Source organism: Equus caballus, chromosome 1, assembly GCF_041296265.1.
Source record: "Equus caballus isolate H_3958 breed thoroughbred chromosome 1, TB-T2T, whole genome shotgun sequence".
Classification (NCBI taxonomy): Eukaryota; Metazoa; Chordata; class Mammalia; order Perissodactyla; family Equidae; genus Equus; species Equus caballus.
The window spans coordinates 13,459,607-13,485,839 of NC_091684.1; the positions used below are offsets into that span (position 1 = coordinate 13,459,607).

The following is a 26,233-nucleotide window of genomic DNA, read 5'->3' on the forward strand; positions in this document are numbered from 1 at the left end:
GTCCCCTTTCTCAACAACTAGAAGCATTGAAAAACCTCGGTGCTATCTTTCATCCTTTAAAGAACTTGGGATCAACCTGATCCACGAGACTTCTTTCTGACCAGCATCATACAAATGAAATACTGACCTCAACACACCGCCAGCCTCACCTCAGGGGCACTTCCTAATTACATGTGGACACATTTGGCATGGAGACCCACAACTTTAATGAGCACTTGGATACTTGTGACACTCCCAACTGACAAGAGATGTTCACATATTGGGACATATGGGGTAGAGTTACTCTGATTCAACACTGATTTGGCTTGAACTAAAAAAACCCTGACTTCGGCCTATCAAACACACACTGTACATCTGCTTTAACCAGTGAAGGAAAGAAGGCACTCTCTCAAGCTAAGAATGCATGCTTCCTCTCCCACGCCCTGGTGGTAACTCCAGTATTAGAACTCCTAAAACAAGTTCCCCTTCCCAACATCAGGGTCATGTTGACCGGCTAACTGGCAACTAAACACCTCTTTGAGACATTTATGAAGATGTATCCTGGGTGCATTTAACGTACATTCCTTGCTCTAAAAAGACATAAGACTGTAAGGAAACCGTGTTTCCCTGGAACTCTTTCTTCCTTTCTGGAAAAGGCCTCCCTGGGTGATAATCCTCCCTGTGGCTCTGGTTAAACTCACCTCTCTCATCTAGACAATGGTCACTGGTTATTTTGGGTCGACACAACTGTCTCAAACCGAGACTGTTCTCATAGGGTCCAGAACTTTTTTTCCACCTGCTTCCTTAATACTTTTGGCAGACTTAGCAACATATACCTCAACCTCAGTAAGCCTAAAACTGAATTCATTATCTTAACTGTCACCCTCCATGTGCTCCTTTTGCCACATCTCACTCTAAGCGCAGAAGTTTGCCAACATCCATCCACTCAAACCAGAACTCTAGTCTCTCAGACTCCTCCCGCCCTCTCATACCCTTTTAATCACTCAGATCCTCATTCAAGAAACGTGGACAGCATCCATTATACACCAGGCACGGAGCTAGGCTTTGGGGATAAAACTGGAAGGGAAGGGGCCTCCGTGCCGACAGTCCGGCCTCTAGTAAGTCACTAACTCCCAACAACTTTACAGTCTAAAAACCTCACCGTGCTCCCTGCTCTTCACACCCAGTGCGGCTGACTAGGGCTAGAACGCTGTCTGCTGCTGCCTGACTCAGTGTGGCCTCCAGACTGACCGCTCTCGCTATAGTCAGCTTTACTCCGGCACAACCTCAAAAAACTCCAGTCTCTCTGCAACACACCTCTAATTTCAATGCCTCATTTAAAATCCTTCAAAGGCTCCCTCACACCCATATCCTCAGGATGGTATATGAAGCCCTTTGTAATCTGGTCCCCACTGACCCCTCGAGCCACTCCCCTGCACACACTCTAGTCACACTGATCTACTGGTGGAGGGGCAGGGAGAGAGGGCAAGGGCGGGGGAATGTGAGCACCTACCACCAAATACTGCCAAATCAGCAGGTTTTTTCACACCTCCAGGCTTTTATCTATGCCTGTCTCTGCAGACTCCCTAATTTCTATGTATCCTTCAACTTTCAGCTCAAGAATCACCTCCTCTGGGGCTGGCCTGGTGGCGCAGCAGTTAAGTTTGCACGTTCCGCCTCTCGGCAGACCAGGGTTGGCCAGTTTGGATCCCAGGTGCAGACATGGCACCGCTTGGCAAAAGCCATGCTGTGGTAGGCGTCCTACGTATAAAGTAGAGGAAGATGGGCATGGATGTTAGCTCAGGGCCAGTCTTCCTCAGCAATAGAGGAGGACTGGCAGTAGTTAGCTCAGGGCTAATCTCCCCCTCCCCCCCAAAAAAAAGTCTAAAAAAAAGAATCACCTCCTCTGGGAGGCCCTGACAGGCTAAGGGCTGTCCTCTCCCGGTCAGCCATAGCTGTCACAGCAGCCTACCAATCCCTCTTCCCAGCCATTATTAACCTGTATCACAACTGCTTACACAGCTGGGGACAGGGTGTGTGTGTACCGTGTAGTCACTGAGGGCCACGCAATCTGCTCTTCTGTGTCTCCCTGACACGTGGAACGGGGCCTGGCAACCAGAAGCTGCTCAATCCTTGTTTGTTGAATGCATGGAATTGCTTCCTATGTGTCTCTTTCACTGACATGATTAACTGTTGCTTCCAACAAGACAGGTTCTTTTGTCTCCGGAAAATTCTCTGGGTTTCTAATGACCAAATCTCTTTTAGAGGTGCAGAAAGATTTGCTACAGAATTTTAATTATATGAACTATTAATTTTCTCATTAAAAAGTAAGCTATCACCAAGAAACAAGAGTTCTCAAGACAAGTATAGTTATCCTGTACTTGACAATGAAAATAATTAGCATTAATTGACAGTGACAAAAACCCCACGTATGGCCTTATTTCTTCCTGCAACCTCCCACAGCATTTGGCTCCAGCCAGACTAGTCCTTCACCAAAAATGGGAATGCTTAACCGTTCAGCCACACCATCAAAATGAGACGTACATATTCCTGACTTCCATCCTTTCATTCATTCAACAAAAATCCATTGAAAAACTGGTCTACAGCACCCCAGGCACTGTTCTAGGCATAAGTCCCTGCTCTCACAGAGCTTATCCTCTAGTGGGATAAGGTAAACAAATACGCATACACGTGAGGTCGTGATAAGCACCAAGAGGAAACACAACACAGGGCAAGGAGCACCTTCGCGGATGGCTGCCTCTGGTCTGCCCCCTTCCTTTCTCCCTGAAACTTTCCTTAGTCGTCCAAGCCAGAAGAAATTATTCAATGGGAAAATATTTAGCATTTACCGAGGATCTGTGTGCTAAGCACTAAACAAGATCCTAAAAACAAAACGGTAAATAAGTCATAGCTGTAAACTTGAAGAAGTCCACAGTCCAAATAGAGAAGCAAATACGTCTGTTTTACAAACATTTATATGTTTAAACACTAAGTGCCAGGCACTATACTCACTGCTTTACAAAAATTAATTCACTTCTCATTACAGCCCTATGAGGCTGTACATACATGGAAAGTGAAGCACAGAGAGATAAGGTAACACGTCTGAGGTCACACAGCAAGTTACTGGCAGGGCCAGAGCTGAAACACAGTCTATGCTCCTAAACACCATTCTCTTGCTATGCCATATAATCGTTAAAAAGCAATCCCCCTAGACGATAATCAAGATACGAACAAAGAGCTAAGGTGCACAGAGGAGTGGGCACCTAAGAGAACAAGAAACAGGTCCTTAGAGGAAATGATGCACTGCCTTGAAAGATGAGGATGGCATTCTGTTCCTCTACTTTGCAAATACTACATGTCTACCCCAGGAGAGGGGCGCTGTCTACCCTAAGAGATCTCCCACTGTATCCTAGGAGAGGGAGCCCTGTCTAATTTACTTGCATTCCCTGAGAGCACCAGGCACATCAGTAGGTGTTCAAAAAAAGCTTGTGGAACGCCAGAGCAGTAGCGCCCAGCGCTCGGGACACAGGTTCCTTCGACGAAGAGCAAGCCTCACGACCTGGCCCCCGCCTCCAAGACCCCACAGCCCCCGGGACACGCAAACCTGGCCACGGACGGCCCTGGCAAGCTACCCAGAGGGTCGGATGGAGGCAGAAGGAAACCCTTCGGTCCGACCCTCGTCAACCCACGCCCCCTGCCCGCCTCCCCGCACACACTCGCCCACCGGACCCCCCCACCCCCTTACTACCTCCGGGCAAGAGCAAGGAGGCCGAGGCAGCGGCGGTTTGGGTGACCGGGATGAAGGGCACGTTGAAGCTGAACTCCGTGGCCGAGGAGGAGAAGAGTAAGTTAGTACCCGACGAGGAGGCGGAGGCGGCGCCGCCGCCACCGTTAGGTTTCCTCTCGGCCATGGCCGCAGCCCACCGTCCGTTACACGTCTCCGGCCAGCTGGTGCGGCACTTCGGGCCGGAAACCAGTCACACTCGGGGCCAGCACACTTCCGCACTTGCGCAGAAGGGCCGGGACGCCGGCCGGTGCGTCAGCCGCCTTCGCCAGTCCCCGAGCTGGCGCCGCCAGAAGTCAACATGGCGTCGCCGGCTTCACGCCCGAGTCCTAGCACATGACAGGCTGAGCCACTGGCCCGGCGCGGCTGGAGGCGGAGGCGGGGGCCGAGGCCGGGCTGGAGCGTGGGAGAGTCGGCGCCGCGGGCTGTGGATCAAGGCGTGCTTTGACACTGAAAGTCACGGATTGCGGGGGCGCTCTGGGCTTCCTGAAAGTACCCACAGGAGCGTTTAACTGGCAAAGATTTTGGAGGAACAGCTAAAGCCCGCAGGAGCAGAGTGCTGTCCGCAGCTGGAGGGAGGAAGAGGTGTGTGGGCAGTTTGTAGCCTCGCCAAACTCATCTACTCTGGCAGTCACGTCTAACCCGCCCACGTGTCTTTCTGCGCTGAACTGAACTCTTATCATTGGCCCAAAAATAAAAATGGTAAAACTTTTGAAGTTTTTAAGCCATAGAGAGAAAAAAAAAATGTTTAAAAGAGAAACTGGGGAATTGAAATTTAGGGGTCTGACTTTCTGAATAACTTTCTGTATCTGTCTACAATGATCTGACTAGTTCAACCCCCAAATACACTGCGGATAATTTGGATATAATTGTCATCTTTCATATAGGTAGGGATTATGAAAGAAAAGTAACAGATAAGCAGCTTCTTGGAGGTTGGGAGAGGGAGATAAAAGAGACCCCAAAAGCAGCTTTGAAATAATGAAACTCCTCCCTCAGCTGTTCACACCTATATAAGAGCTTGTTTATTAATAAGTCGGATAACTATTTAGTGTGTTTGCCGTCAAAGATAAAGCCAGACACTAGTTAAAGCAGCAAGGATAGATTTTATTCAGTAACAACTACTGCAGTAAGGAAGAGGATACATAGTGAACTGACCTTAATTTCCCCAAAACACAAGGCTGGAGGCTTTTTAAAGACTGGGGTGTGCTAAGGCAGAGGCATTGTAGGGTGCCAAGGGGTGTTGGTCCATGTGACCAGGCCGCCTGGGTTTGTTAATTAGCACTTATCTGGGGAAGAAGCAAATTCTCTTATGTTTATGACAGGCAGTGTTACAAGTTAGAGCAAGGTACCCACCAGGCTGGGACCAGACAGCTCTCAGGTCCTTGAGAAGTTCTGTGTGACAGGATATTTATATCTCAAAGGCCGGAGGAAGGATTTATAATTGCAAGCTTTCTGAAGTCACTGCTTGAAGAGGGAGTTGAGGGGCTATGTGCCTATCACCAGGTTTTGGCTAGACCACACAGTAAATTCTCCTGGCACTGTTGAGCTTTCTCAGGCAGGCATTTTAAGGGGGACAGGTGTCATCCTAGGGACATGGCCTTAAGCTGTTAGAAGCCATGCAAGAGTTTGGTCAAGGAGAGTGTCTTTGTCATGATTATGCGTGGGCAGGCAGTATACTAAACTCTGAGAGTACTATGGTGTATAACATAGACACAGGACCCTTCCTACTTGGAGCTTACAGTCTGGTAGGGAAGACAGACAACTAAACACGTGATAACAATAAAGTGTGATAAAAGTTATAACATAGAATTTCCCAGTGTGTTATGTGGAATATTGACACCATCCAGGGAGGCAGGTATAACCTTCCCGTGGGGAGGGATAGCAAATATTTCAAACAATCAGACGATTAATAAAGGATCTACCTAGTCTGGAGTGACATGAAAGTGACATTTTTCTGAAGAAAAAAAATTGAAGCTGAGACCTGATAGACAATGAGCAGAAGTTAACTGGAAAAGCTTGGAGGGGAGAGGTTGGAGGAAGTGGTAAGAGAGAATTTTAGATAAAGTTACAGTGTGTAGGGATACCCTGGGAGCCCATGTTTGGGTGTTAAGAGAAACATAGGTTAGAGTATGGCTGGACCCCAGTGAGCAGCTGGGAGAAAGCTGGGAGATGAAGGTGAAAAACAGACCAAGGCCAGATGTTGCAGGGTCCTATAAGTTAAGACCAAAAGGGAGTCAATGGGGGCGGCCCGGTTGCGCAGCAGTTGGGTTGGCACACTCGCTTCACAGCCTGGGGTTTGCCATTTCAGATCCTGGGTGCAGACCTGCACACCACTTATCAGGCCATGCTGTGGCAGGTGTCCCATGTATAAAATAGAGGAAGATGGGCGCGGATGTTAGCTCAGGGCCAATCTTCCTCAGCAAAAGGAGGAGGATTGGCGGTGGATGTTGGCTCAGGACTAATCTTCCTCAAAAAAAAAGAGCAAAAGGGAGTCAAAGAAGGTTTAAAGGAGAGTGGAGAAATAATAACATATGCTCTGTAGAAAGTCCACTCTGACTTCAGTGTAATAAAATAGATAAGGAACGAGCAAGCCTGGAAGTTGGCAAGCTGCTGCAGTGGACCAGCTAAGCAATGATGGTGGCTCAAATTAGAGCAATTGCAACGAGAATAAACAGAAATAGGACTGATTTCCAGAGAAAGATGTCATATTGAACAGATATATCTTCATTTTCTTCCTGCTGAAACTCTGTTGAAAACACATAGAATTTGTTTAGTTTTTTAAGCATAAACCCATAAGGATGAAGAGAATGGGAGAGGATTCGACAGCAAAAAGATTTTGGAAGGCACAAAAAAAATGGACCAATGGTAGATGATTAGCAAAGCAGTAATGGGGAAAGCCCAAAGGCAATTTTATTTGCACCATCGAATCACAAAAAGGGTTAGGACCTGATAACTTCACTTACCCCTGGAAGTGGCAGTGAAGCTGGAGAGAGAGGTCCTGTATTAGGAGGATTGGTTAAAATTGTTTAAGAAGTAGTTAGGGCCCTTCCCCACTCTGAATAACTGGACTACTGACCATCCCCCTTCTAGGAAAAAAGACTAAGTTTTTTTTGGAGTGGATAAAACAAGGAAGATAAAGCAGATATTTACATCCTGAATAATAAAACAGTCTCTCCCACAACCATAGACCAATTTCTCCCCTCAGCTCCAAAGACACTAGCTGCCAGATCTTCAATCTCTAGGCAGGAGATTAGAAGAATCTTCTTTGGGGCATCAGAATGAAAGACATAGAGATACTGAAATCAAGGTTCCCCAATAAGACAGCCCAGCCAGATCATCCCATAATTAAGCTCACAATCAACAAGCCCCATTTATATGCTCTGAGCTCCCCAACACGTTTTTAGTCCCCACACTTTAAATGTGATGACCACATAGTTGAGAAAGTCCTTTAACATGAAAGATAAGAGATTGAAAGGACACACACAAAAGAGCAGGAAATGGAACTTAGAAGAAACAACCCACACAGGAAGAAAAAACCTCTAAAACATCTACCAATAATATCCTCGGAGGGACACGAGGATCTGCAACCAAAACGCAAGATCCAACTGCTATTTTAAAAAGGGAAGAACAGAAACAGGGGCCAAAAAGAAAGGCAGAAGAAGGAAGATAAATATGAGGAAATTTCCCCAAAACTAAAGCCAAAAGACAAACAGGTGGAAGTTAAGAGAGAAACATAAGAAAACTGGAATGCCGGGCAAGGAAATCCAATATCTGAATATTAAGAGTTCTCCCAAGAATAGAGACAGAGAAAATGCAGGGGAGAGAATCATCAAAGAAAAATTTTTATTCCCAGAAATGAAAAATACAAGGTTCCAGATTTAAAGGGTTGAGTACCCCGCACAATAGTTGAAAATAGACACTCACCAGAGCCCTGGAGACAAAAAGAAGATGTTTAAAGTTTCCAGAAGATAAAAACAGGTCAAATGCAAAGCAATTCAGCTCCTAAAATATTTGCCTCTCAAGCACACCTTCTAAGAAAGCAAATGGAGGAAGTGCTCCACCCAAATAAAGGAATAGGCTAAGAAAGTCTTCCTCCGTGGGATATAGGAAACATGATATCCAACACAGGTGTACTGGGGAGTGCAAGCTGTTTTAACAAGAAGGCCCACAAAATGCAATGACTCAAACACAATACAAGTTCATTTCTCACTCACAGAAGAGTACATGTTGGTGACCAGCTTTCTGTCTTCAACACAGGGGCTCCACAGCCTCTCTCTAGTTGTTGCCAGCCAAGGCAACAGGCAGGGATCCGAGCAGTTCAGGCACGAATGTCTCATGTTAACAAGTGAGGCAGAAGTTGTAGGAGTCACTTCTGTTCACATTCCACCGTGAGAACTTTGACAAAAGGCACGCCTAGGTGCAGGAAGAGCTGGGAAATACAGGCCCCACCAGAGTAGCCACATCCGAACTACCATTCTATAACTATGGAGGAAGAAGGTTTTGCTGGGCAAATGGCAGTCACCACCACAGTCTGACCCTCTGGTCACCAAATGCCAACCCTTCTCCCCAAATACAGAATTTACTCACTTCCTGAGGGAGGCAACCAGCTGCATCCAGCTTAAAAGTCCAGGATCTCTGGGTGCAGTTCAGCCCTTTCCAGCAGGCCTGGATGTGGCTCCTCATGAGCTATGACTATAAGATGTCCAACAGACAGTTGTGGACCAAGAACAGGGTAATTGCAATGGAGACTCCCACTGGGAAAAAGGAGGAATGGAAAACATAGCAATCACCATTCCATAGAAACGACTGAACCCTGCTGGGCATAAATGGAAGATACTCCCTGCCCTAACGGTGAAGAACATTTACATTTAGTCCTGGCTGCCTCTGGTTTGGCCCTCTGGAAATAACTCCCCACGCCACAGTCCTCTGTGGCCTTGGCTCTGTGCCCTGGGAGGTTTCTCCTTGTCCATGATTTTTCACAACCAAATCTGAAGTGGCATTGGGAACCATGTCTTTTTTGGATACTTTACAGTTTTGGCAGCCTACTTCCTGCTGGTATGAGTTTGCTTTAAGGCTTGAACAGTTGCAGACTTTCAGGCCAGGATCCCGGTATTTTATTTCCAGTTAGTTCCGTGATTTTTACTTCTTTGACCTGAGCTCTTTTTCTCTCAGCCTAATGGTGGTTAACTTGAGGCCATCTGAAACAATAGACTTGGTGGCAAAGCTACAGCCTTGATCTGGCCTTTGCCACAGGGCTAGTTCTTTAGTTTACCTTAAAAGTGTTCAAGGACCCTTGAAAATGCCTTTGAGCAAGATTCTTACCTCCTATAATTCGAATAATGAATTGATTAGCTTTTACAATACCTGAAGGCCCCAATTTTTCCTGTGCTGTCTAATCTGGTAGCACTGGCCATTTTTGGCTAATGAGCTAGAAATGTGGCTATCTGAATTGAGATGTGCTGTAAGTGTAAAATACACACCACATTTCAAAAAATTAGTTTAAAAAAAACCTAAAATATCCATTAATAAACTTCATATTATTTGTTCAAATTATAATACTTTAGATATGTTGGGTTAAATATATTATTAAAATTGATGTTACCTGTTTCTTTTTCCTTCTTTTAATGTGTTAAAAAGGACACAACAGGCCCAAAATGGAGTCAGTTGTGCTAAGCCCCACGTCAGCAAACCAAGACTTAATACCTAACCTAACTGCAGTTTCAGCCTCTCCCAGGAATGCGACCTTTAACCAGTCATCCTGGAATTACCAGGTCAGCACTAGTGAGGAAATCCACTGAATAGGCCACTTCCATTCCCCTTAGAAGGGCGAGCTTGCCTGAAACATTGCATTATTTGCTAATAATTTCATTTTACACCTGCTTTCAGCCTGTAAAAACTTGTCCTTTTCTACAGCTCAGTGGAGCTCCTTTCTATTTGCTAGATGGGATGCTGCCTGATTCATGAATTGTTGAATAAAGCCACTTTGATCTTTAAACTTACTCAGTTGAACTCTTTTTTAACAGATTTAGTGAAAACAATGGGATCCAAAGCAAACTTCTGATGGCATTCGGGGACAAGAAACAAGTGTAGTACCCCAAGAACCTTTTGAGCACTGTCTTTCTTGCCATTTCCAAGGGCCAGGGTAAGTTCCTCTCAGTTCTGAGCTGCACTTTCTTTGCGTTGAGCTCCTGATCTCCTTGGCTTTCCATTCCAGGGCTGCCTGGGTCAGCATGAGCTGGCAGACTCTTCCATTCAGAACTTGAGTCCCCAGCCCTTGGTTCAGTCTGCAATTCCCCATTTGATTGGAAACCCCAGCCCTTGATTCTGTCCCAAGATCCACTGGGGGCTCTTCGTGGCAGTTCACAGATCCTCTTTATGTGGAGCCCCAGTCCACAGTCCCCATTTGTTGAGGTCTTCTGGCTCAACCCTTTCTCCAGTCCAAGGGTCCATAGGAGGAAGTGGTGGTAGTATACACAGGGCCTTCTTTTGGACAGTAATGCAGTAATTGGTATAATGTTATCAGTCATAATTCCAGTTATTATCTTGAAGTGTTGTGTGTCACAGCAAATTCTCTTGTCAATTCCATTCTAACAAACTCTCATCAGATCTTTAATAATAGGCACTTTTAAGTCTTTTGTCATTTACAGAGTTATTGTTTTACTCTGATGCTTTGCAAAAGTGTTCCTGCAAAAGTGCTTCATGTTCAAGGAGCTTTATGGAAATAATTTTGACAAGTACGGGTTTCTGATAACTTTAAGATTATAAAACTGAACTGGGTAAGAATGTCCAGAACTAATGAAGAAAACCGGATTCAAAAAGAACAAGAATTAATAACACGAATTGAGGAGGATGATTATAATTTTTATGACTCGTTGTCTGAAACACTGCTGGTTCTTTAATGTTTTGTTTTTCCAGATTTAAGGAAACCTTTTCTCTGAAGCTATCTATGACTTGCAACAATTTGGAATGTATACCACTGTAAACAAAAACAAAATTTTTACCTTTTCTTCCTCCTGATCCCTCCAAAATTCAGAAACTCTTAATTATTCTTTTCACGGCAATACAGTTAGTTATTGGCATAAGTTCAAGAAGAATCTGTTCTCCTGGGGCTGGCCCCATGGCCAAGTGGTTAAGTTCTCACACTCCACTTCAGCAGCCCAGGGTTTGCCAGTTCAGATCCTGGGCGCGGACTTACACACTGCTCAACAAGCCCTGCTGTAGTGGTGTCCCACATAGAGGAACTGGAATGACTTGTAATTAGGATATATAACTATGTACTGGGGCTTTGGGAAGAAGGAAAAAAAGAGGAAGATTGGCAACAGATGTTAGCTCAGGGCCAATCTAAAAAAAAAAAAAGAATCTGTCCTCTTTGTAACAGGACACAATTGGAAACACAGGCTATATTACCAAGACTTTGACTGGATTGTCATATTTGAAAGAGATATGCATAGACTCAGATATGATCAGACAGTTTAAAGGAACTATGGCTGACTTTACAGAGCCAATAAAGCCCCGTGGAAAAACTAACCTAGTACCTTGCTTACAAAGTTCCAGCAAAGCAGTCTTAAAAGAATTGATACAGTCAATCTCTATTTTTGCTTCTCTTGTGTAAATAATCAGGCCATGTTTAATGCAAACAATTTAGTTTTACTGTGATTATCCTTGGAAAAAAGAAATGGGGATAACTGTAGAGAGAAAAACTATGTTTACACCTTTGTCTGTATTAGATTCTGATCCTGTTAATTGTCTTTAAAGTTTTCTTATATACCTTTAAACTGGACTGGATCCTGAATTCTTCTCTCAAATATTTGACTACAACTCCCCAAACTAACATTTCTAATTTCTGCCACACTTTTGAATTGGAATCACGAAGAACAAAGACTGCCCTTGAACCTCCTTGGAAGGGACTATATTGAGTCCTCCTCACCACCCAGATGGCAGCCAAACTTCAGGAACTTAGATCTTAAAAGTAGGCTCTACCTGACATCTGGTCCTATGCAAACACTGGAGACCTCCAAATCAAACGGACTAGGAAGAAAACTAGCTAACTTTGAGGTAGACTGCTTCCCCCCAAGACTTCATACTTTAAACATGAAACCTTCTCTTCTCTTTCTTCCTTTTACTCTGGCATTGGCCTGGAAAGATAACACCATCACCCATATCTCCTAGGCCATTGCTAAGGGTGGTAACCTTTCAGCTTGCTGGATTTGTCATCAAAAACTCTGATCTGTCCATGATTCTAGAACCCCCCTGGTCCATCTACCTATCTCTGGCTAATAACCCCAAACCCAGAGAACTTTGTGTCTAGGCTCCATGCAAAGAAAAGGACTCAAGGCAAGGGTAACCAGAATAAAACTGCCAGTGTGGCCTACAGACTCTTAAAATTTTACTGGCCTCTATGGCTGTCACCTTTCCAGTCCTGGGCAACAGATTCAAACAGGAATTACCAGGAGGCATTCATGACTCAGGACTCGCTTCCTTTGGCAGGGCCATACATACCTGGTTAGGAGTAAATGTAAATGAGGCTATGATTGGGAACCTCTCCTTAACTCTTTAAAGTGCTGTGGAATCATCTGCTAAAATGATAGCTGTCCAACACAAATCCTTAGACTCTCTGGCCATAGCCCTTGATTATCTTTTAGCTGAGCAAGGAGGTGTCTATGCTGTGGCCAACACCACCTGCTGTACCTGAATTAACACTTCTGGAGAAGTTGAAACTCAGTTAGATAAGATCGCTGAGCAAGCCACTTGGCTTAAACAGGTGACTCCTTCAACAAAGTCTTTCTTTGACGTATTTGAGTAAGGGTTTGGGTCTTGGGGACCATGGCTCCAAAGTGCACTCCATACACTGTTAATTATCCTGCTTATAATAATTATAATAATTTCCCTAGTGTGTTGTAGTCTCTCAAAAGCTTTAAATGCATGTTCACAGTCACTAACCACCAAGCAAATGATCTCCCTAATAGTGGAACATCAGAAAAGGAATGAAGAAAATGACTGACTTAAAGATCATGAACCTGAAGTTGTGACGTGTGAATAGCAGAGAGACTAAGCAAAAAAAATCATGACTTATAAATACCACACAAAGGATCAACAAAAGCTGCAGGAACCACAGAGCAGTAGCTGAATGTCTCCTTACATTTTGATCACATCCCTCAGTTAAGCTGAGAGTCTGATCAAAGCGGGTGATTGTTAAAAAGGAAACAACAGGCCCAAAATGGAGTCACTTGTGCTAAGCCCCGCATCAGCAAACCAAGACTTAATACCTAACCTAACTGCAGTTTCAGCCTCTCCCAGGAATGCGACCTTTAACCAGTCATCCTGGAATTACCAGGTCAGCACTAGTGAGGAAATCCACCCAGTAGGCTGCTTCCATTCCCCTTAGAAGGGCGAGCTTGCTGAAACAATGGATTCTTTGCTAATAATTTCATTTCCCACCCCCTTTCTGCCTTTAAATACTTTTCCTTTTCTACAGCTCAGCGGAGCTGCTTTCTATTTCCTAGATGGGATGCTGCCTGATTCATGAATCACTGAATAAAGCCAATTTGATCTTTAAATTTACCCGGTTGGATATTTTTTTTTTAACAAAAGTGACTACTAAAAACTTTTAAATTACATATGTGGCTTGCACAATTTTTCTGAGACTGAATACACAAACAATGACCAGACTATATTTGACAATAGAACTCTGATCCACAAACTCTGCAGCAACTGGCCCAAAAAGGTCAGGACTTGGTCGATGAGTCCAACTTCCCTGTTTGTTGTACCCACTCAAGTACTCAGAAAACAGTGATAGATACGAAATCCCTGAGCCAGCCCTGGTGGTCTAGTGGTAAAATTTGGCACTCTCACCACCATGGCCTGGGTCTGTTTCCCAGTCATGGAACCACACCACTCATCTATCAGTTGTCATACTGTGGCGGCAGCTCACATAGAGAACTAAAAACCAACAACTAGGATACACAACCATGCACTGAAGCTTAAAAAAAAAAAAGAAATCCCTTCTTCCTTTTGTGTTCTATGTTCCAAGAAAGGGCTAACTATAAAGGACCACCTTGCTGTTGCATATTCCAACATAAGACCCACCTCTGCCCATCCTCAATGACTCCTTGTTTTATAAAACCTCCAATTTTAACCCTCTTCTTTGAGATGTTCATGAATGAACATTCCTATTGCAACAACCTGAATAAAATCCTGTCCTTCACTGGGCATTTTGTCTTTCACCTGTCGCCACCCACTATCCAACCACTTAAACTAGAGCCACATTCCTTTCTGTTTGTTATGAGAACACCCCACTGCTGATAGCAATTTCTGAGTTATATACAGTAAGGCCAGCAGCTGTAACAAAGAGACCTCAGAATGCAGAGTTCATAGAAAAATCCAGGTTGTCTCTAACACAAGGTCATTCTAGTCATCACCATCTCACTATCAGGAAGGAAAGAACACCTCCAGGGCCAAATCTTTCCTCCTAAGAAATTGAAGTGGAAGTGCCAGACATCTCATTCACTCACAGCTCATTGATAAGAACCTAATCACACAGCCCTACCTAGCTGCACAGAAGGCTGAAAGATGTAGTCCCTAGCTGGGCAACCAGCCTCAGCTACACCTCTGGAGCTAGCAAATGCACTTCTTCCCTGGGCAACCTATCTACAGCTATGGAAGAAAGAGGGAACAGATTTTTTTCAGTCTCAATGAAAAGATAAAAGAAGAAAAGAGAATCTTTAGGATAACGGTGGTAGGAGATCCTAGGAAGACAGTTTTGCCACCAGAAGTAGAAGGCAACAAGTCCATATTGGAATAGGTCAAAAGGCCTGGAAAGATGTCCCAGAAAATTAAGTATACAGAATACTTGATGTGTCTCATTGTCTACAGCAGAGATCTAGGCAATTGATGGAAGGTGTGCATTATCCATTCAGCAACGAATTATTGAGTGCATATGAGATGCTGGGCACTCTTCTCGCTGCCAGGGAATGAAACAGCATACAAATACCAAAATCACTGCTTCAAGGATCTTACAATCTAGTGGAAATTCTGGTGCAGTCAGGGTTGAATTAATAGTAAGTACATAGAAAACTAGCAAACGTTTAAAAGAAACATTTACCCCACCCTGGAGGCAACTACATTCAACTCTTTCAACTGATTCTTTCAGTATTTCTGCATTTCTAAATTAACATGATTACCTTGCCACTCTTATCTTTCCTTTTTTTCCCCTTTGCATTACGTGTTGACTTCTCAGATGAAAGATGAGGATTTTTCTGTTTTGATCTTCTTTGTTCTCATCACATGTATGAATCCTTCTCATACCCCTAGCCTCCTAATAAAGTTAAACTATAATGTTGGTTGGATCAACATTCAAATTTTACCATTATTATGACTTTGTGAATACTATTAATAGCCAAGTCATATAATAAATTGTGATTATTTTAATTTTTCTATACATGTTTTGTTTTCCTAGGCTTCGAACACTTTTCCCTCACAATTTTCCCCTAGCTAACTCTTACTTACCTTTCAAGTCCTAGTGTAAATGTCACATCTTCAGGAAAGCTCAAAGCATACTTCCCCCTTACCCCACACCTCTCCTCAGTAGAATAGATGGTGCTGTTCATTCCCCTCACAGAACTTCACTTTTTCTTACCTGGCACCTATCATGGCTGTAAATGAATAATTATTTAGGAATAAGTCTCCTACTGGACTGTACATTCATGGGGGCAGGGATGGACTCTTCTCTCTTCCTCCCAGTATTTCCAATGCCCTCAATAACTACTTGCAGACAGGGTTACTTAATGCCTTCCTTAAAAAATACAGACTTGGGTAGGGGTGGAAGTGCAGTTAGGGTGACTGGTGGTGGGAAAAAAATCTTGCCATAGAGATATGCCCTCATGCACCATCCCCTGGCCTCTTACATTTTCATAACTACTTAGTTGTCATATCAAAATGTCTTGCCACAGAAAAATTAAAGGGTGAAATTATTCACATTATAAAATAATTACATCTCAGAATGACCACAGTATCTCTTTAAGTAAAATCTGAGCAATTGTTTGTTTATAAATCACTAAATACTGTTCAGAGGGAAAGACCAAAAGCTGAAGTGTTCCTAGCCCTTGCTGAACTGGTGTCCAGCTGCAATTTCACATAAAGCAAATCTGAAATTATGATGATTTAAAAGCAGACATTTTCATGTCTTACATTTAATTTGCATATTAATAGCCACGAAGCTAAAATATGGGATTTCTCCATTCAATACCAGGGAGTTGGCAACCCTCTCAGCTAAGGGAAGGAAGGAATGAACCAAGTTGTGGTAATGCCTTGGATTTGAAACTCAGTTTTCTCAGCTCACCCAAACTCAGAAGAGCCACATGTATAATCCAGTATGCCAATTAATTAATTCACAACGAGAAATATAAATGAAACCTTTTTGCCCTAAAGACGGCCTGAGATCTCAGTTCACTTCTTGTTCTTCGGCTCCCCACTTTCTAGACTCCAGACCATCCTCCTCCTTTGAACATGCCCTATTTTCAGCTGAGGAGACTGGGGTTTTCTCAGGTACCTTCCAGGCCTAGGGGAAACACGGTTTCGCTGGACATTTTCCAAATTTCCTCATTAAAAGGTCATCGTAGATTTGACCACTTGAATGTGCTGATGCCACCATCTTCATTCTGAGGGTCTCCTCATATCCATGTTGGGCAGGAGCCTCGTCAAAGCCCCTTGGCTGGTTCAGGCTTCCAAACAGACGCAGATCACCATGCGTTTTCGCAGTTCGGAGCCTGCCTCTCAATGAGGAACTGGTCCCTCTACTGCAGTGCCTGTGATGACAGCAAAGGGAGCGTGGGGTCTTTCAAAGTCCCCTTTATCTAAATAGATACGTCCAAGTCACTAGACAGGGTTTCGGGCAGGGCGCCAGAGAAAAGAGTTGTGTAGGGCTCGGGCCTTGCTTGCTCAGCAGAAACCCCCAGGCCCACTGCAACCATGTGTCCTTCTGGCTCCCTTCTGGGCAGGCAGCCCAGCTACCCGGATTTGTAACGATCTTGGCCTGGCCGCCCGACTCTCCCTTATCCCAGGAGAAGAACATCGCGTCTTACAGGGACACAGAGCTCCTCCACGTGAGCTACTGTTCCTGGGGACGCTGGTCGCACCAAGGACAGCCCTTTAGCAAGCATGCATCCTTTGTTCCTCCGCCTACTTAACCAAGCTTCTCTTAGGGGGCGGTTGGGGGTGCACATGTCCGTCCAGCCGGCCGCCACCGGACATTCTCCCTGTAAGAAAGTCCCAATAAATCTGTATGTCTCGTCCGCAGTCTCCCGGTCGTTTCTTGAGTCTCTCGGCAAGATATCCTGCCGCCCTAGCCCAGCTGGGCTTGTGGCAGAACAAGGTGCCACCAGCTAAAAACTGAAAAATCACCAGGAGGAGGTGGGCGGACACCGAAGGCTGCTTCACCCACTACTTTTGCCCAGAGATGACTCCCAGGTCTCCCTGGGCTTGTGCTTTCCGGCTGTTGCGGCCTCCGACCTGGACAAAGCCTTGTTGTGAATAAATAAACCAGACTTTGGGAGTTTCCTCCTTCACGATGGCACAGGGCGACAAACAGCAACACGCCGCCCTTGGCATGCGAAGGCTGCTTCCGCGCGCGACAGCCCCCGCGAGGCCGCGCCTGCCCTCCCCTTTGCCCGACTCCAAGATGGCGGCCGGCCCGCCGCCGCGCCTCGGCCCCGCCCCGCCGCGGCCCGCCCCCGGCCGCCGGACCCCCGCCTCCCCGCCTGCCCGCCCGCCCGCGGGGCCGCGCAGCGCGCGCCCGCGCCCCTCCCCGCGCGAGCTCCACCCAGGTCGCAGGCAGCGCGGTCGGCGGCGCCTATTTCCCGCCATTGTGCGAAGTGGAGGCTGGGGGCCCGCACGCGCCGCCTGCCCGTCACCAGCAGCGCCCCGGCTGCCGCCGCCACAGCCGCCGTTCCCGGAGGCGCGCGGAGGCCGGGCGGCCCGCGTCCCGAGGCTCGCCCTGCGTGGGAGGGCGCGGGCGAGGAGCGGCCGAGCCCCCGAGGAGGAGCCGCGGCGCGGGACGCCGGGCCGCGCCGGCCCCGGGCCGTCGGCGAGATGCCCTGCGGGGAGGATTGGCTCAGCCAGCCGCTCGGGATCGTGCAGGGCTTCTTCGGTGAGTGGCGGCGCGGGGGGCGGGCCGGGCTGGCCGCCGAGTTTGCCGAGCCCGGGCCCGGCTCCACGCGGGGCTACCTCGAGGCTCGCGCGGCCGAGACGGTCAGCGGGCCTGCGCCGAGACGCCCGGCCCCGGGCCCGGCCGCAGGTGCCTCCCACCTGCCCGATTCGCGGTTCGCGAGCGGCCGAGGTTATGCCGGGGGAGCCGGCGGCCGGCCGTGATTGACGGCCTCGCTCCCCTGGGTGTCCCCACGCGGGGCCGAGCCGCGGGCGGCCGTAGCCGGAGAGCTCCTTGCCCGTCGGCAGGGCCCGCAGAGATGGGCTGAGGGCACAGCACTTTGCCGATGGGAAGCCTGCAGGGTATTTCCAAACTTCCGGTGTGTCGGGGGAGTGCTCGCTCGCGGCAGAAGTTGGTTCTAACTACTGTTACACACATCCTCTCTTTTCGAGATAAGATTTCGTGTCATCGCTTAATTTTTCTGTTAGGGCGGCTGGAAAACCTGCCTGGTGTACATCTCTTGGTCGGAGCTAGCAAGGAGTGTCGAACTGCTCAGACGAGTTTCTGCCTGGAAAGAGCTTAGAATGCTGCGGACGAGCTTAGTAAATTTTGGTGGCAGTTGTCTTGTTAGTGCTGCTTTTCTGCGAAGGGTACGAAGGAAAATTTAGGTTTCTTTATGGTTAACTGGGCATTTTGACACCCCCTCCCCCATGTCTTTTTGCGTTAGGAGTGGTGGAGGCAAACCCAGCCAGAAATCACCGTGTTAAGATCGTAGCACCTGACTTGTCGGAAGGTAACTTAGAGTTCTGGATTGGCCTTAGCTCGTTTAAAACCTCGTGGGATGTTAGTGAGGACTCCTAAGAAGAAGCTGGATAGTCCCCAGCAGCCAAAACTGATGGCGTAAAATGTATTTCTTGTAGGAGGGGCACACTTAGCAACTCTTTACTCATTTTCCCTATAATTTGAACTAGTTTAATCAATCTGGTTTCCCAGGCTGCGACTAGAGACAGCAAATTAGGAGGCCTGGGTAGGCAGGCGGGTTGTAGCCAATGACACTGACAGCCTGATAAAGAAGAAAAGAAAACCTGTGTTATGTGTTTTTTTTAATCACTATATATCAAGAGTGCTTTGAGAAAGGGGAATATGTCCCTCCACTAAATGCTAGTAATTGATGTTTATAATGAATACTGAAACCTATAATTGATGTCCAAAATAATGGCCCCAAGATATGGAGTGAAGGTTAAATTGAACAGTGGATTTATGAGGGTGCAGACAGATAGATACTTTTTAGGAAAAATCCTTCAAAAGGAAAAAGTTCTGGTGCTTAAAGGGTGAAGTTCCAGTTACTGATATTTAGAAAATTTGTGAGAACTACCCCGTACCCTAATCTTGCTGGATAAATGCAATGATTTTATATTTAATACACATTTGGGTGTATTTGAGTCAGATTTTGTCTCCTAAGTGTATGATCCTAAGGGGGATATCTCCTCATAGTACTGAAAGGGTATAATTTAGATATAAAATATGGGCTTTACAGTATTTTCTAAATTTTGTGAGTTGTTGTGGGGACCCGGACCTTGTTGATATGTTTCCCCCAAAATGTCTTAATCCCATATAGGTTGTGTCTTATAGAGGAGAAACAAATACTGTCTTACAGTCATGGTTTTTTTGTAGAAGATGTTCTGAAGTATAGTATGTATTTTTGCTATATTTTCTATCACTGTGAATATATTGAATATCTTTATAATAACAGCATTACAGGTATGTTTGTGTGAGAAGTATGTCAGGTGTTAAACTCTGTAGACTCTTTGGTTTAATAGGAAATTGTTTTAAATCAATTCTTCCCCCAGGTAGAAAAGTAATGCAAGTCTTTTGTGGTTTATGAGGCCTTTCTTGGCTCCACCCCTCCCTAGCCCTCAGACCTCATCACTGCATTCCCCCTCTTATTGAACCCTTTTTCAGTTCTTTGATTTTGAACCTCGCTTCTAGACCTTCTGCATAGGCTGTTAACTTTGCCAGGTCCCCCCTTCTCATCCCACTTCCACTTTCCTGGCTAAGTCTTACTCTTCCTTTGGGAACCTGAATTAGGTACCCCCTGCTCCATGTCACTACAGGATCCTGTGTGTCCTGGAAATTAGCATGTAAAGCATATCGTCCAAATTACTTGTTTCTTGGGTTCCTTCGCTATCTTTGACTCTGGAAATTCAGGGCCTGTGTCTGCCTTATTCACCAGTATGTCCTCATTCTCTAGAATACGCTTTGCACATTGAAAGTGCTCAATGAACATTTGTTGAACAGAGGCAATGGAAAAACTGATTATCAATCAGAAGTGGTGTAAATTGGGGTGGTTACTGTGACCACAAATCTCAAACTTAGGACAGTCCTGCTAGACCCTATATGGGTTCAGAGCATGTGATCAGACCAGGTATGAGTTAACTTTCACATGCAAATCCTATTCTTCTTGGTTTAGATGAGAAACTTTGAAATTCTCATAGTGGCCAATCATAACTATATGAATCATAATTCATCTTTGTGAACCAGTCTGTTTTTTGAATTTATAACTGCCATATTACAGTTGTTCGTATGTAAATTTTTCCAATAAGCCTTCATAAAATGCCTTTAATGTTTCAGTTCCAGTTTCTAAAAGATTTTATATACAGGACATTGAGGTCCAAAGGCTTAAGATTGAAGACTACTTTATTGGGCTCTATTATGTGCAGAATGCTGTTGGCTCAGTCCCCGCAGTGATTGTTCATTTAGCGACCCATATCAAATTGCTTCCCTTTAACAAAGGCAGGAATCTTGGGGGGAAAAAAGTTTTGTGTGCTTCTGTTTCTTTTAATCATTTTTTATTTAAGAAAAGGAAATTTTCTTTACTTGGATTAATAACTGCTGTTAATTTCAGAGCAAGTGGGAATGCTTTTCAACTCTGATTTCCTTCCCTGTTTTCTCTTTAGACTGTTGCTTGGGTCAAGATCGTTATTTTTGGTTGTATCCCAGGTCCTTTGGTTGTATTGAACAGGACTAGACTAGACCAGCTCGTAGAAAGGCAGTGGTGTGGAGGAGGGCAGGGAGCTCTGTGTGATCACTAGCATTTTAGAATTTAAAGCAATAATAAAATCGACTAAAAGTCCATCTGCTTTTTTGTTGTCCCTGTGATTCTAAACAGATAATTCACCTGCTTTTGTCTGTACCCACTTTAGATCTCTCCTACCAACCCGCCCTTGGTAAGCCACTGAAAAAAAAAATTCTTATAAGGCTGTAGAACCCAAAGGCAGCGAGGTTGCTTGGTATCCCAAGAGGCTGCAGAATGGGATCAGGGACTGGAAAGCCAGCAGGAATCCAAGCAACCTGTCTCAGTTTTTCGCCCTTAGGCTGTATTCTCCTCTGCACAGGAACTTTATCTTTCTCTGCTCCACAGCTCCTAATTTCCCTTGTTGTCAGTTCCAACCCACAGAGTTAGCATCTTTATCTTAATACCGTATTCCAGGGTTAGAGAATCTGATTGGCCCAGCGTGGAGTCAGGGGTCCACTCACAGACCAGTCAGCTATGGCCAGGGCATAGAGTTATGTAGGACAGTCATGACTGTTGAGGCCCACTCCTCAATAGTGGGAGAACTTCTCAGAGAAGAATCAATTGGATGGCCATGGCAAAAGGCATATATATGTACATGTATATGAATTTTTATATTATTGAATAATTTGCACGTGGTTAAAAAAATGATATTAAATGAAGAGTAAAAGGATGCTCTTTTCCCACTGAGGTCACCACTTTTAACTGTTGCTAATTATAGTTTTGTTTTTCATTGAGATGTAACTCACATAACGTAAAATTCACCATTTTAAAATGTACAATTTAGTGGTTCTTATTATATTCACGATGGTCTGCAACCATCACCACTATCATTTCCATCACTCCAAAAAGAAACTCCGTATCTGTTAGCAGTCCCTCCTAATCGCCCCCTCCCCATCCTCTGACAACCACTAATTTACTTCTGTCTATGATTTACCTATTCTGGACCTTTCATATAAATGGGATCATACAACACATGGCCTTTTGTGTCTAGCTTCTTTAACTTAGCATAGTATTTTCAAGATTCATCCATACTGTAGCATGTGTCAGTGCTTGCGTTCCTTTTTATGACCAAAAATAATATTCTGTTGTATTGATATACCACATTCTATTTACCCATTCATCCACGCGTAGACACTTGAATTGTTTCGACTTTTTGGGTATTGTAAATAGTGCTGCGATAAATATTCATGTACTAGTTTTTGAGTGAATTTATGTTTCCGATTCTCTTGGGAATATACCTAGGAGTGGGGTTGCTGGGTCATATGGTAATTTTATGTTGGAACTCTTTTCCAAAGTAGCTGCACCATTTTACGTTTCTACCAGCAATGCATGAGGGTTCCGGTTTCTCCACATCCTCTCCAACACTTGTTATGTTTCATTGTTTTATTAGTTATATCCGTCCCAGTGGGAGTGAAGTGGCATCTCGTTGTGGTTTTGATTTGCATTTCCGTAATAAGTCATGATAATAACATCTTTTCATATACATTTTGGCCATTTGTATATCTTATTTGCAGAAATGTCTTCAAATCCTTTGCACATTTTTAAATTGAGGTTTTGTCTTTTTGTTGTTGAGTTACAAGAATTTCTTTATATATTCTGCATATTAGACCCTTACGAGAGATATGATTTGCAAATATTTTCTCCCATTCTGTGGATTGTCTTTTCACTTTCTTGATAGTCTTTTGATGCAAGTTTTTAATTTTGATGAAGCCCAATTTATCTATTTTTCCTTTAGTTGCTTATACTTTTGGTGCCCTATTTAACGAACCATTGTCTAATGCAAGGTCACGAAGATTTACACTTCTGACCTAAGAGTTTTATAGTTTTAGTTCTTACATTTAAGTCTTTGATCCATTTTGAGTTATTTTTGTGTATGGTATGAGGTAGGGTCCAAATTCATTCTTTTGCATGTGGATATCCAGTTGTCCCAGCACTATTTGGTTTTGGGGTTTTTTTTACATACATTATAAAGGATACAGATGAACAGCCAGGTGAAGAGGTATATAGGCAGGGTCTGGGAGGGTCCCTCGTGGAGGAGCTTCTGTCTCCGTGGAACGTGAATGTGCTACCTTCTCAGCATGTACTTGGGTTCAGCAAACTGGAAGCTCCCCAGCACCATTTGTTGGAAAGACTATTCTTTCCCCCACTGAATGGTTTTGGCGCCTTTGTCAAAAAAATCAGTTGACCATAGATGTATAGCTTTATTTCTGAACTCTCAATTCCATTCCATTAATCTATATGTTTAGCCTTATGCCAGTACCATGTTGTCTTGATTGCTGTAACTTTGTGGTAAGTGTGAGATCGTGAAGTGTGAGTCCTCCAACTTGGTTCTTTCTTAAGATTGTTTTGGCTCTTCAGGGTCCCTTGTATTTCCATATGAATTTAGGATCCGCCTGTCCATTTCTTCAGAAGAGGCAGTTGGCATTTTGATAGCGATTGCGTTGAATCTGTAGTGCTTTTAGTTCTTTTGACAATAAAGAACGATAAAGATTACAGATTTTAGAGCGAGACTGCTGCTTAACTCCAGGGCCATACCCAGGATATTTGGCTCTCTAAGTGCATCATTTTTTAATACCTCCCTTCTTTATACTACAAAATTATTTTCAGTACTAATCATAAAGTAAAGCTATATGCAAAACTGAAGATATTATATATTTCAAAATAGATCTACACATAGCTTCTGTCGCTTTCTTCCCGCCCGCCTTTTTGGAATTTTTGTTATTGTTGAGTTCTACTGTGTTCATGTTTTATGTTAGTATGTGTACCACACTTCAGATTTGAATAATTTTGTGTTAATTGTATAATTAATGAATTCTTTATATTAAGACTAACTTCCCAAGTTCCTGCAGGACAAAAAAGCTCAACTATTTACTCAATAGTATTTATAGTTACCTAATAGTTTGAATTTTGGTCATTAGGTTTTAGTTTGATATAATAATACTTTATATAAGCAATTGTCTGGTAACTAATAAGTGAATTTTAATAAAACTGAAACATCTGCAAAAGACACAAATTAGATAACCACCAGATAGTTCCGCTGATGTTACAAATGTATTTTCTTGATTTATTCTTTAGTTTTAAAGCAACTAACATTAAAAGAATACATTCAGTATTAAAGATATTATTCAAATTCAGTAAAATATTTCATGCATGAGCTAAAATTTACACCTAGTATATCACGAATTTCGAGCTATTTCAGTTTTAAATGTTAAACACAAAACTGCAAGTTGTTGAGTAGAAGATAGAACTGAAGTAACTCAGGTTCTCTGTCTTCAGCTTTACGATCACTGTGTTATTGTTTATTTCAACTCTGTCGTACACAAGTAGGACTCTACCACAGGGATTGGAGGAGACGATGCCCTAAGCAAGTTTGGACTGTTCTGGACCACTTAGAAATTTACCATCCACACAAATGCTTGTAGCTTTGTCTGTGTTGGGAGCCGAGTGTGTAACTGGGGATTCTTCAGATTAACTTCTATGTAAAAGTAGGGTTTATTAAAGGGTAAGTAGTGAAAATGTGCTAATTTGACTCTTTCACATATATTATTAAAACTCAGCAGTAACCACAATTGTTTAGGATTTAGACCAACAAAAGATTTTTCAAGGAAGAATATTTTGTCACTGACATTGTTTAGAATTGCCAGTGCTTAGTGATGAGAGTTCCTGTTGTTCCACATCCTCTCCAGCATTTAGTGTTGTCAGTGTTCTGGATGTTGCACTGTAGTGGTATCTTGTTTTAATTTGCATTACCCTAATGATGTATGATGTGGAGCATCTTTTCATATGCTTATTTGCCACCTATATGTCTTTTTTGGTGAGGTGTCTGTTCAGGTCTCTGCCCCTTTCTTGTGTGTGTGAGGAATATTGTCTCTGAGCTAATATCTGTTGCCAATCTTCTTTTTTTTTCTCCAGAAGGCCCCCAGCACATAGTTGTATATCCTAGTTGTAGGTTCTTCTAGTTCCTCAGTGTGGGGCACCACCTCAGCATGGCTTGATGAGGAGTGCTAGGTCTGCACCCAGGATTAACCCCGGGCCACCAAAGCAGAGCACGGCGCATGAACTTAACAGCTCAGCCAGAGGACTGGCCCTGGTTGTTAATTTTCTTATTGTTGAGTTTTAAGAGTTCTTTGTTTTCTTCTTCAATATTGTGTTAGCTATTTGGGGTCTTGCGTCTCCGTATAAACTTTAGAATCAATTTGTTGATGTCCACAAAATAGTTTGTTGGGATTTGATTGGGAGTGTGTTGAATCTATAGATCAAGTTGGGAAGAACTGACATCTTGACAATATTGAGTCTTCCTATCCATGAACATGGAATATCTCTCTATTTACTTAGTTCTTTGATTTCTTTCATCAGAGTTTTTTAGTTTTCCTCATAGAGATCTTGCACATATTTTGTTAGATTTATACCTGAGAACTTCACTTTTGGGGGTGCTAATATAAATGGTAGTGTGTTTTTAATTTCAAATTCTACTTGCTCGTTGGTAGTACATAGGAAAGTGATTGACTTTTGTATATTAACCTTTCATCCTGCAACCTTCCTATAATAGCTTGTTAGTTCCAACAGGTTTTATTGTTGATTCTTTTGTGTTTTCTACATGGAAAATCATGTCATCTGTGAATAGAGGCAGTTTTATTTTCTTCCTTCTCTGTCAGTGTACCTTTTATTTCCTTTTCTTGTCTTATTGCATTAGTTGGGACTCCAGTACCATGTTGAAAAGGAGTGGTAAGAAGAGACATCCTTGTTTTGTTCCTGCTTAGTGGGAAAGCTTCTGGTTTCTCACTTACATTGTTTATAATTCTTCTATTGCCTTCCTTTTACATTTAAAGGCATATTCTAAAATCTCTTTTTCCCTCCAACTGCTTTAGATACTATTTCAGGTCTTTCACTGGAGGAAATTAGTGTCTCTATACTGCCCTCCACTGCTTGTACCCAATTTGTGTCATTGTGCATTACAAAGCTTGTGATATTTACATTCTCTGTGCTCTGATCATATTATAAAGGTTAAAAACCAGTGAGTAGCATTTACAATATTATGATTGTATAATTGTTTTCCCTACAGGACCTACTAGGGTGGTTGGACCAGGAGGGAAGGAAGTGTAATGCTGTCATTAAATTATTTTGCTTTGAGGACAGCGTTTCAAGAATCAAGGTCAAATGGTTTCTCTTATACTCCTAAGTTTACTATCAAACCATAATTTATAGTGTTTCATAATGAAATAGGTTGGACTTTATCAAGTGCTTAGTTCTGTAT

At 43.8% G+C, this 26,233-nt stretch overlaps 2 protein-coding genes across 7 annotated transcripts in view; one reads left to right on the forward strand and one right to left on the reverse strand.

The window, feature by feature from the left end:
- The window catches only part of SEC23IP (SEC23 interacting protein), a 43,725-nt gene extending 39,391 nt beyond the window's left edge, over nucleotides 1–4,334 (reverse strand). The window contains exon 1 of one of the 4 annotated variants that reach the window (XM_014733271.3): nucleotides 3,728–4,334. In XM_014733271.3, the coding sequence (XP_014588757.3) occupies nucleotides 3,728–3,890 (163 nt within the window). In that variant the 5' untranslated portion in view covers nucleotides 3,891–4,334. The remainder of the gene's footprint in view (nucleotides 1–3,727) is intronic. The other 3 variants (XM_014733273.3, XM_070259844.1, XM_070259845.1) reach the window with 3 other exon arrangements.
- A 13,213-nt stretch (nucleotides 4,335–17,547) lies between these two features.
- MCMBP (minichromosome maintenance complex binding protein) overlaps nucleotides 17,548–26,233 on the forward strand; it is a 44,764-nt gene continuing 36,078 nt past the window's right edge. For 2 of the 3 annotated variants that reach the window (XR_011436325.1, XM_023638324.2), the window contains exon 1: nucleotides 17,584–17,906. Coding sequence is in view for 2 of the 3 variants with exons in the window: in XM_023638324.2 (XP_023494092.1) it covers nucleotides 17,849–17,906 (58 nt within the window). In the remaining variant the exon portion in view is untranslated. Of the gene's footprint in view, nucleotides 17,907–26,233 lie in introns of all 3 variants that reach the window. The other variant, XM_023638322.2, reaches the window with a different exon arrangement.